Raw genomic sequence first — 12,110 nt, forward strand, 5'->3', positions numbered from 1 at the left:
CCTCTCAGATCAACTCTTATGATGAGGGACTTGTTTTATCTCAGTTATTCTTTTTATCTTCCATTTCCTTGCTGAGCAACTTTTCACTACAGTATTAGGCTGCCAATATTTGTACGAGAAAAAAAAATCATAATTCTAAAGTAGTATTTTTCTTTTCAGTGCAGTGAGTACATAAACACCAGCCTACACATTATCATCACAGCAAATGCTATCTCGGAAATACCAGGACTGATGAATCTTCATTTACACAGAGGAATATAAAATGACAGTATTGGTTAAAAGATAAGGTACATTGAAAGGATATTTCATGTGGCATTTTAATGTGATAATTCATTCCTAAAGCCTGAGTTTTAGTCTTCATACAAATAAGTGGATGATAATAGGCCATCTATAAAGACTTGCCTTGTTAAAATATGAATGAGATATCCCTTATGTTTATACATGTGTAAGTACAATTAATATTGCAACCCAACTGGAAACAAAATTGCTTTAGTTAACCAGCCATTGCAAGGCAATCAAATGTGGTATCAGATGTAATTGTAGAAGATCCATTTGGGGAATAACAGCAATTATTCCATACAGAATTTTTTCCCTCCTTCTTTCAACGCACGTACAATTTTTTTCACGCATCTCTAAGCCAGAAAATTAATTGGACCATCACAAGTGTCAAAACCACTCCCCTTCCATTCTGCAGCACACAAGAAAATTCAGACTGACAAGGCTGTCTCATTTAGAAATATTGGTTTGTACCTCTGATTTGTAACTGCATTAATCTAAAAAACATTTAAGAAGGTTTTATTTCTCCAGCTATATGTGCAGCTAGAGAATTGGGCAACACTGATGGAGCAGGAAGCAGAGAACAGCATTTCTTTATTTTCCTGAAGCTAAGTACTCGGGATTCGTCTTCATAAACTTCAAAAATGTTCTCTAAAGACTTAATAGTTTTATAACAGGCAAGTATTATTTTACGGTTCTAAATGTGAACTGCAGTCCAGATATTTTAATTGTCTTTGAGCTTAATCAGAAAACAACACATTGCAATCCAATATTCATGATGTTTTTTCCTTTATTACATAGAAGACATTCAGTATTCTTAATTATTAACAATTAATATTCCTTTGAATAATTTTGCACTTCTTAGTAAATTAATTAGTAACTGTCAAAATTATTTTGATATTTAATTGTCAATGTAAAACGCCAAAATCCATTATGATCTCTATTTCGGTCACCTAAAGACTAATAGTATATATGCAAGATACATGCCCTTAACTAATTTTAAACTTTTATTTTTGCTTTTGAGACACTCAACATACATCTGGAAAGTGTTCATTTCTTAATTAAAATATATATATATATATGTATATAACACCCAGTGTCAACCTATGTCTTTGGAAAGCTATGCAGGGTGACAGCATGACAGCACTGCTTTCCTGGCTCAAATTCATATCAGTCTGAAATTTCTATGCTCATGGCAATTTTTTGTTTTGGTGAATATGAACCAACTATTTCAGATAAAATTAAAACACGATTTTAAAATTGAAATAATTCACAGCATGATGGAATCATTTAGGTTGGAATGGATCTTTAGGATCATAGAGTCCAACCATCAACTCAACACTGTCAAGTCCACCACTCCAGGGATGGTGACTCCACCACTTCCCTGGGCAGCCTGTTCTGATGCCTGACAACCCTTTCCTTGAAGAAAGTTTTCCTAATATCCAAACTAAACCTCCCCTGGCTCAACTTGAGGCCATTTCCTCTTGTCCTATCACTTGCTGCTTGAGAAAAGAGACCAGCCCCTTCCATGCTACAACCTCCTTTCAGGTAGTTGCAGACACAGAGAACAGCCTCCTGTTCTCCAGGCTGAACAGCCCCAGTTCCCTCAGCTGTTCCTCATCACACTTGTGCTCCAGGCCCCTCACCAGCTTCGTTGCCCTTCTCTGAACTCTCTCCAGCACCTCAATGTCTTTCCTGTAATGAGGGGGCCAAAACTGAACACAGGATTTGAGGTGCAGCCTCACCAGTGCTGAGTATAGTGGCACTATCACTTCCCTGGTCCTGCTGGCCACACTATTCCTGATACAAGCCAGGATGCTGTTGGCCTTTTTGGCCACCTGGGCACACTGCTGGCTCATGTTCAGCTGCTGTCAATCAACACCACCAGAACCTTTTCCCCCAAACAGTTTTCCAGCTGCTCTTCCCCGAGCCTGTAGCTCTGCCTGGGGTTGTTGTGAACCAAGTACAGGACCCAGCACTCGGTCTTGTTGAATGTCATACAATTGGCCTCAGCCTCTTGATCCAGCTGTTACAGATCCATCTATATGGCCATCCTACCCTCCAGCAGATCAACACTGCTGACCAACTTGGTATCTGCAAACTTACTGGGGGTGCCCTCAATCCTCTCATCCAGATCATTGATAAATATATTAAAAATAACTGGCCCCAGCGCTGAGCCCTGGCGAACTCCACTCATGGCCAGCTGGATTTTACTCCATTCACCATCACTTTTTGGGTCTCTGGCCGTCCATCCAGTTCTTTTTCCATCACAGACTACACCCATCCAGGCCCTGAGCTGCCACCTTCTTCAGGAGAATGTTGTGGGAAACAGTGTCAAAGGCTTTACTGAAGTCTCAGTACACAACATCTACAGACTTTTCCTCATCCACTAAGTGAGTCACCTTGTCATAGAAGGAGATCAGGTTGGTCAAGCAGGACCTGCCTTTCATAAACTCATGGTGACTGGTCCTAATCACCTGGTTCTACTTTCATTCAACCACAATTAGTAAGAAAAAAGGGGTTTTAGTAGTAGTTGTGGATATGTGTTTCCATTGATGGTTTAGTACCAGGCTTCTTTCTAAAAGGTAAGCAAATTCACTCCTTAAGACAATTCTGACAGCCTTTACATGAAATGATTGACTGAAATAACAAAAATTAGACTGTAAGACCAAATCTGGATCTTCAAAGATTTTTCCTTGTAACACCTAATTTCAAAAGACCACACCTGAGGATACTGAATTTTTATTATAATGTGAGATTAACCTGCAAAACAAAATCTTTAATGCTTATATGCTTCTTTTGCTGCAAACTGTGCAATAAACATTAATCTTTTGAATAAGGTTTTAAAACAGGCACTCTGGCAGTCTTCTGATTGACCCATCCCTTGTGGCTCTGTATAGACCCTGGTATCATGGCCAGCACCCATTGCCCTTCCTCTTTTGCATCTGTTGCACCAAAATCAGCCCATCTATACTTCCCCAGAAAAAAATGTTTGTGGCATTTTCACCCTAAAACTCCAGAGGCCTTTATTCAATCTGGCTGTCAAAGACATTGCTGATTGTAGGCTCATTAGAAGCAGAAATAGACTGTCCCAAAGAGTTTCTTTCTACAGTGATTTGTGTGCAATGCTAATGGAAGGGCTTTCATCACCCAAAACCAAACCCCAGAAAAGAAATAAACCTCATATAGTACAGTGAAGACCATTCCTAATGCTATCAGAACTCTCATTCACAGAAAATTTTAAAGTATATCTTGTATTTTCCATCACAGTCATTAGAAGAATAAATCTTCCAGTGAAAATTAAGTTTATCAGAAAGATCTGTGTGCAAACTAATTTGAGCAGGCATTTTCTAAGAAGAAGACTAGCAGAGAAGAAAGATTACTTCTGGCAAAAATGAAGCAAATTAAATTATAGGAAGCTTAATACATTTATTTGAAATTTAATTTCATAACCTAATGTCAAGGTTATTATATAGTGTACACTGTTCTCATCCAAATTCAAAACAGTAAAGCACAAGCTCAGTTTGCAGTTACTTTATTATAAATCCAACTGCATTCCTTTTTTTTTTAATTTTATTCTTACCATAGTCTTTGTCTGAGCCACAACATTAATATAAAATCACATTTCAAAATTACTTTTGAGACCTCTCCTTGGCAATGAATTACGATGAGACCAGAACACGCTCTGGTATGACTGACTTCTACTGTAAGTAAAAGGTAAGAAGAAAAGCAAGAGCTGAGATGATGTTGTTGATGTGATACCAGTGTGCACAATAAGAGATAAAATGATGAGAAAGAGCGTCTGACTGTATTCACACTGCTCCACACTGAGTTCATCAAACCTGCAGGTTTGGTTTTCCATTCAGAACAGACACAGATTAGTAGAAAAGGTCGCTGTAGCATTCTCATTATTGCGTCCCTATGGAATACACATTTGCGTTTGATCCTGTATTAGAAGCTGTGCCTGTTCCAGAGAGCACACACCGAAAAGCATTCAGGCTGTGTCCAGACCCTCTTTGTGCTCCTAAAAGCCAGTTAGTCTTACCTGAATTATTTGTCTTGACTTTAGGGTTTTTTGTTTGTTTTCAGTACTCGACCATTAAGTGTCTGGGCAACACTGGATCACAAAGAATATTATAGAAAAGCAATGTGCATTTAACTCTGCCCCTGTGATACTAGTGGATGTGGAAACACAATCTCAGTTTATGGCAGCATCACGTCAAAGAACCATCTGCTTTTGTTTCTGAAGGGACAGGTAATGAACGCATAATAGATGACTTTGACACTTAGCAGGGAGCTGTAGCCTAAAATTAGCAGGCTTATAATCATGCAGAACAACATTAATTTTGCTTGATCGGTAATGAAGAATTAATGTTGTACGTTGTTGTTTTTCAGTAAAGTCTGAAATTACTGAAGAAGATAGCTTAGTGTTGGACCAGGTTAGAGTCTCTTCTAGTTTTACTAGAATACTGAAGAGACACAGTTATTAAAGTACAGAAAAGGATTCTAAAAATGAAATCTATGACTCTCAATATAAGCAGTCACATAGATAACCACAACCTTCTGTATAAAGCTTTTTCCTGCTTTTTTTCCACCACATAGCTACAACTTGTAAAAATCTTGTCTGTGATTCTGTGTTTCTGTGCTTGAAGTGGCACACTTTTAACCAACAGTAACCATCGCTCAGATGTCTTCTCTGCAATCATTGCTCATATGTCAAAACAAACAGATGCCTTGTGTACATCTCAGAGCTACATCCCTTTGTCTGTGAAGCTTCTGAAGTGAAAAGTCCACTTCATTCTCTAGACACCCAGAATGAGTCTCTGTTTACTGAATAAAAGAAAGTGCCCATTCATATGCAATGAACCCTTCTGTGGTGGATATACAAAAAATGTGTTTGTATGAATATAGTTAACATTTCAAAGAGGAAAAAAATAAGAAGGGTTAAAAGGAGAAAAACTGAAACTTACTCCAAACTCATCCCTCCACTGATGAGATGCTTGGTACTTCTCTGCTTCTTTAGCAAGGCGCTGGAAACAAAGAAAGAGAGGACATACATTTTAGTCTTTACTGATTCATCATATAGCCAAGTGTTTTTTATTTTCTTCAAATACATGTTTTCTCTGTATGATTTTCTATATAGCTATGCTTTTTTGCACTTACGTTAAAATTACATATATTTGAGTAAAAATGAATAATCTAACTTAAAAAATGCTACTTTCTGTATTATTTCCTTATTTAAGTACAGTAATTATGCATTGGAAAGCTTAACCCTCATTCCAATGTAATTTAAGAAGTTCTAGTTAAGTTCAAAATCCATCAATATCTTTCTGAAAATACTTTCTCCTTACACACACCACCTTGCCTTATACGTATTAATTTGATCATCCAATGACAAGTATTTATTAGAATCTTAAAACACTCTACTATGGACAGTTATTTCTCCATTAAATTATTTAGCTTCAATTATAGGAAGTCTTGACATCCCCTGTGATTATTAGGGAGCCATAAAAACTCAGTAATTTGAACTAGCTTGCAGTCTGGTCCCATGGACTGATTGCACTTTAGCAGATGGAAAGTAACAGGGTTGCTCCTAGAGGGCATATTTCCCGTTTAAATTAATTTGAAAGAAATGCAGTTTGCCCACTTAGCCCCCCGGGAAGCAAAGCATGGCACACAGGAATGATCCGATTTTGCTCTTTGAAATCAATCTCTTGTGCAGACACATCCATTGCGTTGGTGATGTCCCTCATACAAAATCATAAGTCTTTGAAAGAAAGCTGTTTGTACACATTTATAAGAAGCATTTAAAAGTTGCTGAGCGTGATGTGTTCTCCCATTGAGCTGCACACAGACCGCAGTGCCCGCAGCCCTGCAGGCAAGAGCCCGGCCTGAGAGCAGGAACCTGAAGAAGCAGCTGCCTGATGTGAATGAAGTTCATGTGCACTCAGACATATCCTAATCATTGAGTGACTTGTTTTGAGGACTAAATCATTTTATAGCCCTAAAAATATCTTAGCAAGCATCTCTGGTCCCTTTTTAACAGAAATAGTCTGGATGTATTCACAGATACCCAGGGATGGAAACGCTTTGTTGTGTAACGACATGTGCGCAGGAAGTCTGATGATCCTTTTAATATTCAGACCAATTCCCACACAAAATGAACTGGTGGTCTAAGTCACATTTTCAGTTGAGTCAACTGTCAGTTCTCAGTGACAACCAAAAAGAGTATGACCAGAAAGTTCGCGTAAGCTGGAATCGCGGTGATATTGCTGTCAGAATCTCACCTCAACCCCAGTCTGGGATAGCAATTGCTATGGTATCTGATCCCATGAGGGACCTCCTTCTAACAGCTATCAGGATGATAAATTTCACAAAACAAAACTGAAGACTTTCTCCATTCTTTTTCATTTACAGTCATCCTATATAGACAAGAAAACCCAACAAACCTGTGTGCTCTGCTGCCAGAAAATCAGTGTCCTTTCTCATTTGTTTTATTGTCAATCCAAATGATTATGAGCTATCAGAAAATTACTCGCATCCTACAGACATTGCCAACTGGATGTACCTTCCAGAGTAGCCAAGTACCGCATTTACAAAAGGAAAATTGTAACATAATTTGTTGCATTACACTGGGAAAAAACAGAGCCCAACTCTCCCTTGACCCCATTGGACAAAGACCTCAGATACCTGCAGTATTTTCAGTTTTCTTGTAATATACTAGAACAATGTGGTCCTTCTAATTTCTCCACTCAGTATAGCCCGTTCTGCATCTAAATTTGCATGTCCTCTGATGGGTTCAAGCTGATTCCATCATGCTTCACCAGATTGTAGCAAAGTAAGATATGACACATACTACACATCAATAGCTGCGGTTGCTGTTGCCCTCAGATTTCCCTCACAGCCTGCTCAACTCCCTTAAGGTACACAGCAAACTGCAATTGTTTTCCACAAAAGATAGCAGAACCCAAATGCACAAACTGATAGATGGATTATGAAGAGAAATACATAATGAGCATTACTGGGAATTTTGCATGGAAAGTAATGCAGTCACACTTGAAATTCCTCAACTTCAAGAAAAGTTGGTAGATTCCTCAGCTAATCTGCACTAGAAAGCAAAAAAAAAGTAAAAGCAAATAAAAAGCCATGTTTTCCCTGAAACAGATAATCTTTTCCATCAACAATTCTTATAAATGTTACAAAGATTATTAGTAGTCAGTATAGTCGCTGTTAGCCAAGCCTAGAATAAATCTGTAAGTGGTCACGAGAAGAAGTCATATGGTCTCTCAAAACGGGAATAAATATTGTATTCTGACCATCTATTAGTGAAACAGAACAATTCTGCAATTCCACAGCTGTGGAAGTTACCTATGCAAAAAACACACAGGATCATTTCCCAAAAAAACAGTTGATTACAGTACTCTGACTACCCAGCTCATCTCCAGCAGAAACCTTTTAATCAACATTTATGTGCAGGCTATCACAAGGATACAGGTCATGTAGGGACTTCATTTGCAACAAGTGAGTGTTTCGAAAGATATGGATTGACTAATGGGAAGCCCATGCATGCAAAAAACAATATCATTCTCTCCCCTGAAATATCTTATATTTTTAGGAAGACAAAGGAAGAGTAATAATTAAATATATATATATATATAAAAATATATATATTGAAGCTAAGGTGTTCATGGAAGTTTTACATTTCTATGCAAGGACAACCTTGCTGTTACAGCAGCTTGGATTCTAATAACAGAGATACCCACCCTTCCACAGAGAGAGCTTTGTCAAGAGCCAGAGTAAGAAGTCAAGGCTCTTGGGTCAAAAATAGCTAGATTGCGAAGTTACCTATGCCCTTTATTGTGACACAAGGAGAGACTAATTTTTCATCTCTCTCAAAGAAATCATGCCTGCTGCCTTTTGAGGTATGCAAATATTAGGTCTCGCCTTCCCTGTTTTGATGGCAGGGCCTCTGGAGAATGGCAGCAGAGTGACATAGGAGCCACTGCCACTTCCCATTTCCCTGCTCATTACAATCAGGGCTTAACAAGGTAACACCTCCTTTAACACCATGACCGACTGCAGTTCCCTTCAGGTTTCTCTAGCAAATGCTAGAAATTTGAGTTTCATATTTTTACATGTAAGAAAATAAGCAGAAATGGTTCTAAACCAAACCAATATTTCTGCCTGATAGGTTTTAATCATTGCTTACTTTGTGCCTCTGTATGTGTGCTGTGAAGACAAAAGCTGTGAGTTATTTTCAGGCCTTGAATGAAGCTCTATTTGACCTCATCTTTTTTAGATAGAGAGGATGAAAAACCAATCACCACTAAAAAGGGGAAAAGAAACAAAACTAACATGTAACAGAAACATTCTGTCATCCTTTGAGGTACCTAAAAATCCCTACTTTGTGCAGCCTGCTGGAGAACGAGGATTCTCAATTTACGGCAATGCAACTCAAATTACTCTGAAGTAGTACACAAATTGAGAGACTATGACCAGGAAAAGGGGTCTGCAAAAGTTAACAAAATGCTGTAGCATCTATTCCTACACTTTTGAAGGATGCCCGACAGCTGTGAGATGGTGTTTCAAAGTAAGCAACCAAAAGGGCTGATGCTAGATCTAGCCAGCGTGATTGACACAGTAGCTGACGTCAAATCTAAGGTGCTTGAAAACACTGAGATTAAACAAGCATTTGTTTAGTAAATGTTCCCAGATGAAACAATATTTTCTACCTCTATTATTGTTATTATTATTATTATTATTATTATTATTATTATTATTACTATTACTATTATTATTATTATTTTAACCTTTTGTGATGAATGACAACTGCTTTCTCCCATGCTATTTTCTAAACATTGTGCAGGGTGCATTATTTTCAGAATACTTATTTTGTCAACAAAAGAAAAATTATCTCTTGAAAGACAGCCACTGCTGACAAATAACTATTTTTATTCAAACTTTGAAAGAAGTCAAGTCACCTTCCACTAGATTTCCATAAATCTTTCAAAGAGAATGATTACCTTTAAAGCAAAACAGTTATTGGGAAACATAGATAAGATGCAAGTGTTATTTACTGCATCAGCCTATGAACTTTTCTTTTAGCATTTAAAGGGATTACAAAAGATTACACAACCACACATTAAAAAAAAAAAGAAAAAAATGAAAGAAAAACAAACCAACAACTAAAAACCCAAAGCTCAGCTGCCTGTCAATCTCAAATTTGTCCATTGTCGAAGGTCTTGTCCCCAGATTCCAAGTGCACGTTACTGTCTCTGAAAGGCAGCCTTTGATGTGCCACAGACTGCAAGAAAGAGACCTGAAGAATCTTTATCTGATCGGTAAAGATCAGCTCCCTAGAAGGTCTATTCATCTTGCAGCCATCACTTTTGTGCACATGTCATATCTTTATCTTCTTCCAACCAGCACAGAACTCTGGCAGCTAATGGCCCGATTACAATTATACTCAGTACAATGAAATCAGTCTTTTTCTGTACTTCTCACTGTCCTTTAAGTATTTTATCTTGAAAATAATATCTTAATACCCCTTGATATACTAAGCTATCATAAAATGTGTAAGCTTAGAGTTATTAGACATCAATAGCCTCACAAAGCTTTATAAAATACCAAATCCATGAAAATTTTAGGCTATTTTAAGAAGATAGATACTCAGAAAGAATATAGCAATATCACGCTTAAATAGAAAAATGTAGGAATATACAGTGAACTTCAAATCCTGATTTTAAAATAAGATCCAAATATACAGTCCCTATTCTTGCGTGAACAGCGTAAAAGCCACAAACAGTATGTATAACAGCAGTTTCAAACAAGGTTTTCGTGTATGCATCTGAAATACAAATAGTGTTCTTTTGTAGATAATTATGAATTGCACATCACTTACACATGAGAAATATGAGGGAAAAAAACTGTAAGACTGGGATGAGGTGTCTGAAGTGCCAATGGAAATCTGATACTGTTATTTCACTGTAGCTTTAACACCAATTGACAGAATGGCATTTTCATTTCAGAAAACTGTTACATTCTGTATCAAACCAAATTAGAACTATGTTCTTGTGCCTTGGTTTTACTTGTATAGATTGTTTTGTTTTTGTTTTTGTAGAAACTCTTGGTGATGAATTAGTTAAATACCCATGAATTACCCTGTTACCCTATTAGATAAAAGACCCCCCAGTTTGGCCCAAGGGGGTGTGATTTCAACAAGCAACTGGAAGGTCAGTATTCTAAAAGTGATCTTGGGAGTGCTGATAACAGCAAGATCATAACCTCCATATAAATACACACAGATTTCCTTTTCTTTGTCTTTATTTCCTTATTCCCGGTGGGGCATAGAAGGGATTAATAGGGACTTATTACCTATTTACACGTAACTTTAATGATGATATTTGCCATATGACCTTCCTCACAAATGGGAATTCATAACAATTATCAGCACAAAAACTGATTCAGATTTGCTGAAGCTGTGGCACTTAAGTTTTGGTAAGACGGTCACAATCATAAAACGATATCTTAGACTGAACCAAACACATACCTAATTTTGCTGATTAAAACTGTAACCACAAGTTTTGAGATTTCCTATGCCAGTTTTTCTTTTTCTTTGAAAAATATTTTGATCGCTAACACTGTAGCACATAAGTTTCCATGATAATTCGTATTTCGCTACCTCAAACAAGAACTGTTATCATATGCATTGCTGTATTCCGTTATGTAAATACCATTATCTTCAGTAAAATTGTAACCACGATTTTGATACTTACAGAGGGTTTTTAAGACTTTTTTTATGGCAACCCACAGCAGGTTTTTGTTTCGTGCTGATCTGCAGCATGGTTTTATTTCATGTATTTACACTGCAGAGTCCCAGCCTCCCTCCCACTCCAGCATCTGCTGTGCCACATGATGGCAACGTGATCTGTGCTTTGTTAATGAGGGTATCTGAAGCATATAAGGTCACAGACAAAGAGTATAATAGGTCTCCTATATTCAACATAGACCTTGTATGATATATTCCTCAGCTACTATCTGGATTCAGTTTCACTTTTGTCATTTGAGGCAGCAGATGAGTCATATTCATAAGGAAAAAGGGTTTGTTAGAGGCCTGCTGACATTGTGAGCTTTACCAAAACAGTCTTCATATAAATTACTGGTCCAAATTTATACATAATCTAATACAATCAGCAATTAGCATAATTTTTTTTCTTACAGCTGATGTTATTACACTTTGGAACACAATTCAAAATAATGCCTCCAACTTTCTCTTCCACTACTAACCATTACCAACAACCTAAATTGCTAGATTTTTTTTCCAATTCCACTCAAATTTAATTAAACAATAAACAGAAAATTACATGTTTTGTGGGCTTCTCTAATACATTTCAAGCCATTTCTGTTTTATTCACATGAACAGCAATTCTATTTCAGACCTTCCTAATCAGTTTTTCTAATAAGATGACCTCATATCCAACACAAAGCTGTCATGTTGGCTAAAAAGAGTCTAATGGAAAAAATGTATTATCACTTTCCATGTATTTAGAAGACAGGGCTTTAAAGGATTTCTGTATCTATTAGCAACTGTAATGTAAATAATTATGATTCAAGACAACATTCCTATTGTTTAATTAGATGAGTGAAGGAAGAATCAAGATGATGCACCACATAGTAATGTTACCCTTGGAGTGGATTTTCAATCCCAAAAAGAAAACTTGTAATAAATGAAACCACTGGTCTAAATAATGTCAGAAATCAATAAGAAGTGAAACCTGACCTGACCTGCAATTACAATAATGCAGGTGAAGTTAGTGCTTTCTAACATTGATAAT

At 37.1% G+C, this 12,110-nt stretch overlaps 1 protein-coding gene across 12 annotated transcripts in view; it reads right to left on the bottom strand.

Annotated features, from left to right (window-relative positions):
• Positions 1-12,110, bottom strand: part of CACNA2D1 (calcium voltage-gated channel auxiliary subunit alpha2delta 1) — a 394,769-nt gene that overhangs the window by 197,706 nt on the left and 184,953 nt on the right. For all 12 annotated transcript variants that reach the window (XM_065049199.1, XM_065049200.1, XM_065049198.1 and 9 more), the window contains exon 4: positions 5,247-5,306. In XM_065049199.1, the coding sequence (XP_064905271.1) occupies positions 5,247-5,306 (60 nt within the window). The remainder of the gene's footprint in view (positions 1-5,246; positions 5,307-12,110) is intronic.

The sequence above is a fragment of the Columba livia genome, chromosome 1 (assembly GCF_036013475.1).
Source record: "Columba livia isolate bColLiv1 breed racing homer chromosome 1, bColLiv1.pat.W.v2, whole genome shotgun sequence".
In the NCBI taxonomy this organism is placed as follows: domain Eukaryota; kingdom Metazoa; phylum Chordata; class Aves; order Columbiformes; family Columbidae; genus Columba; species Columba livia.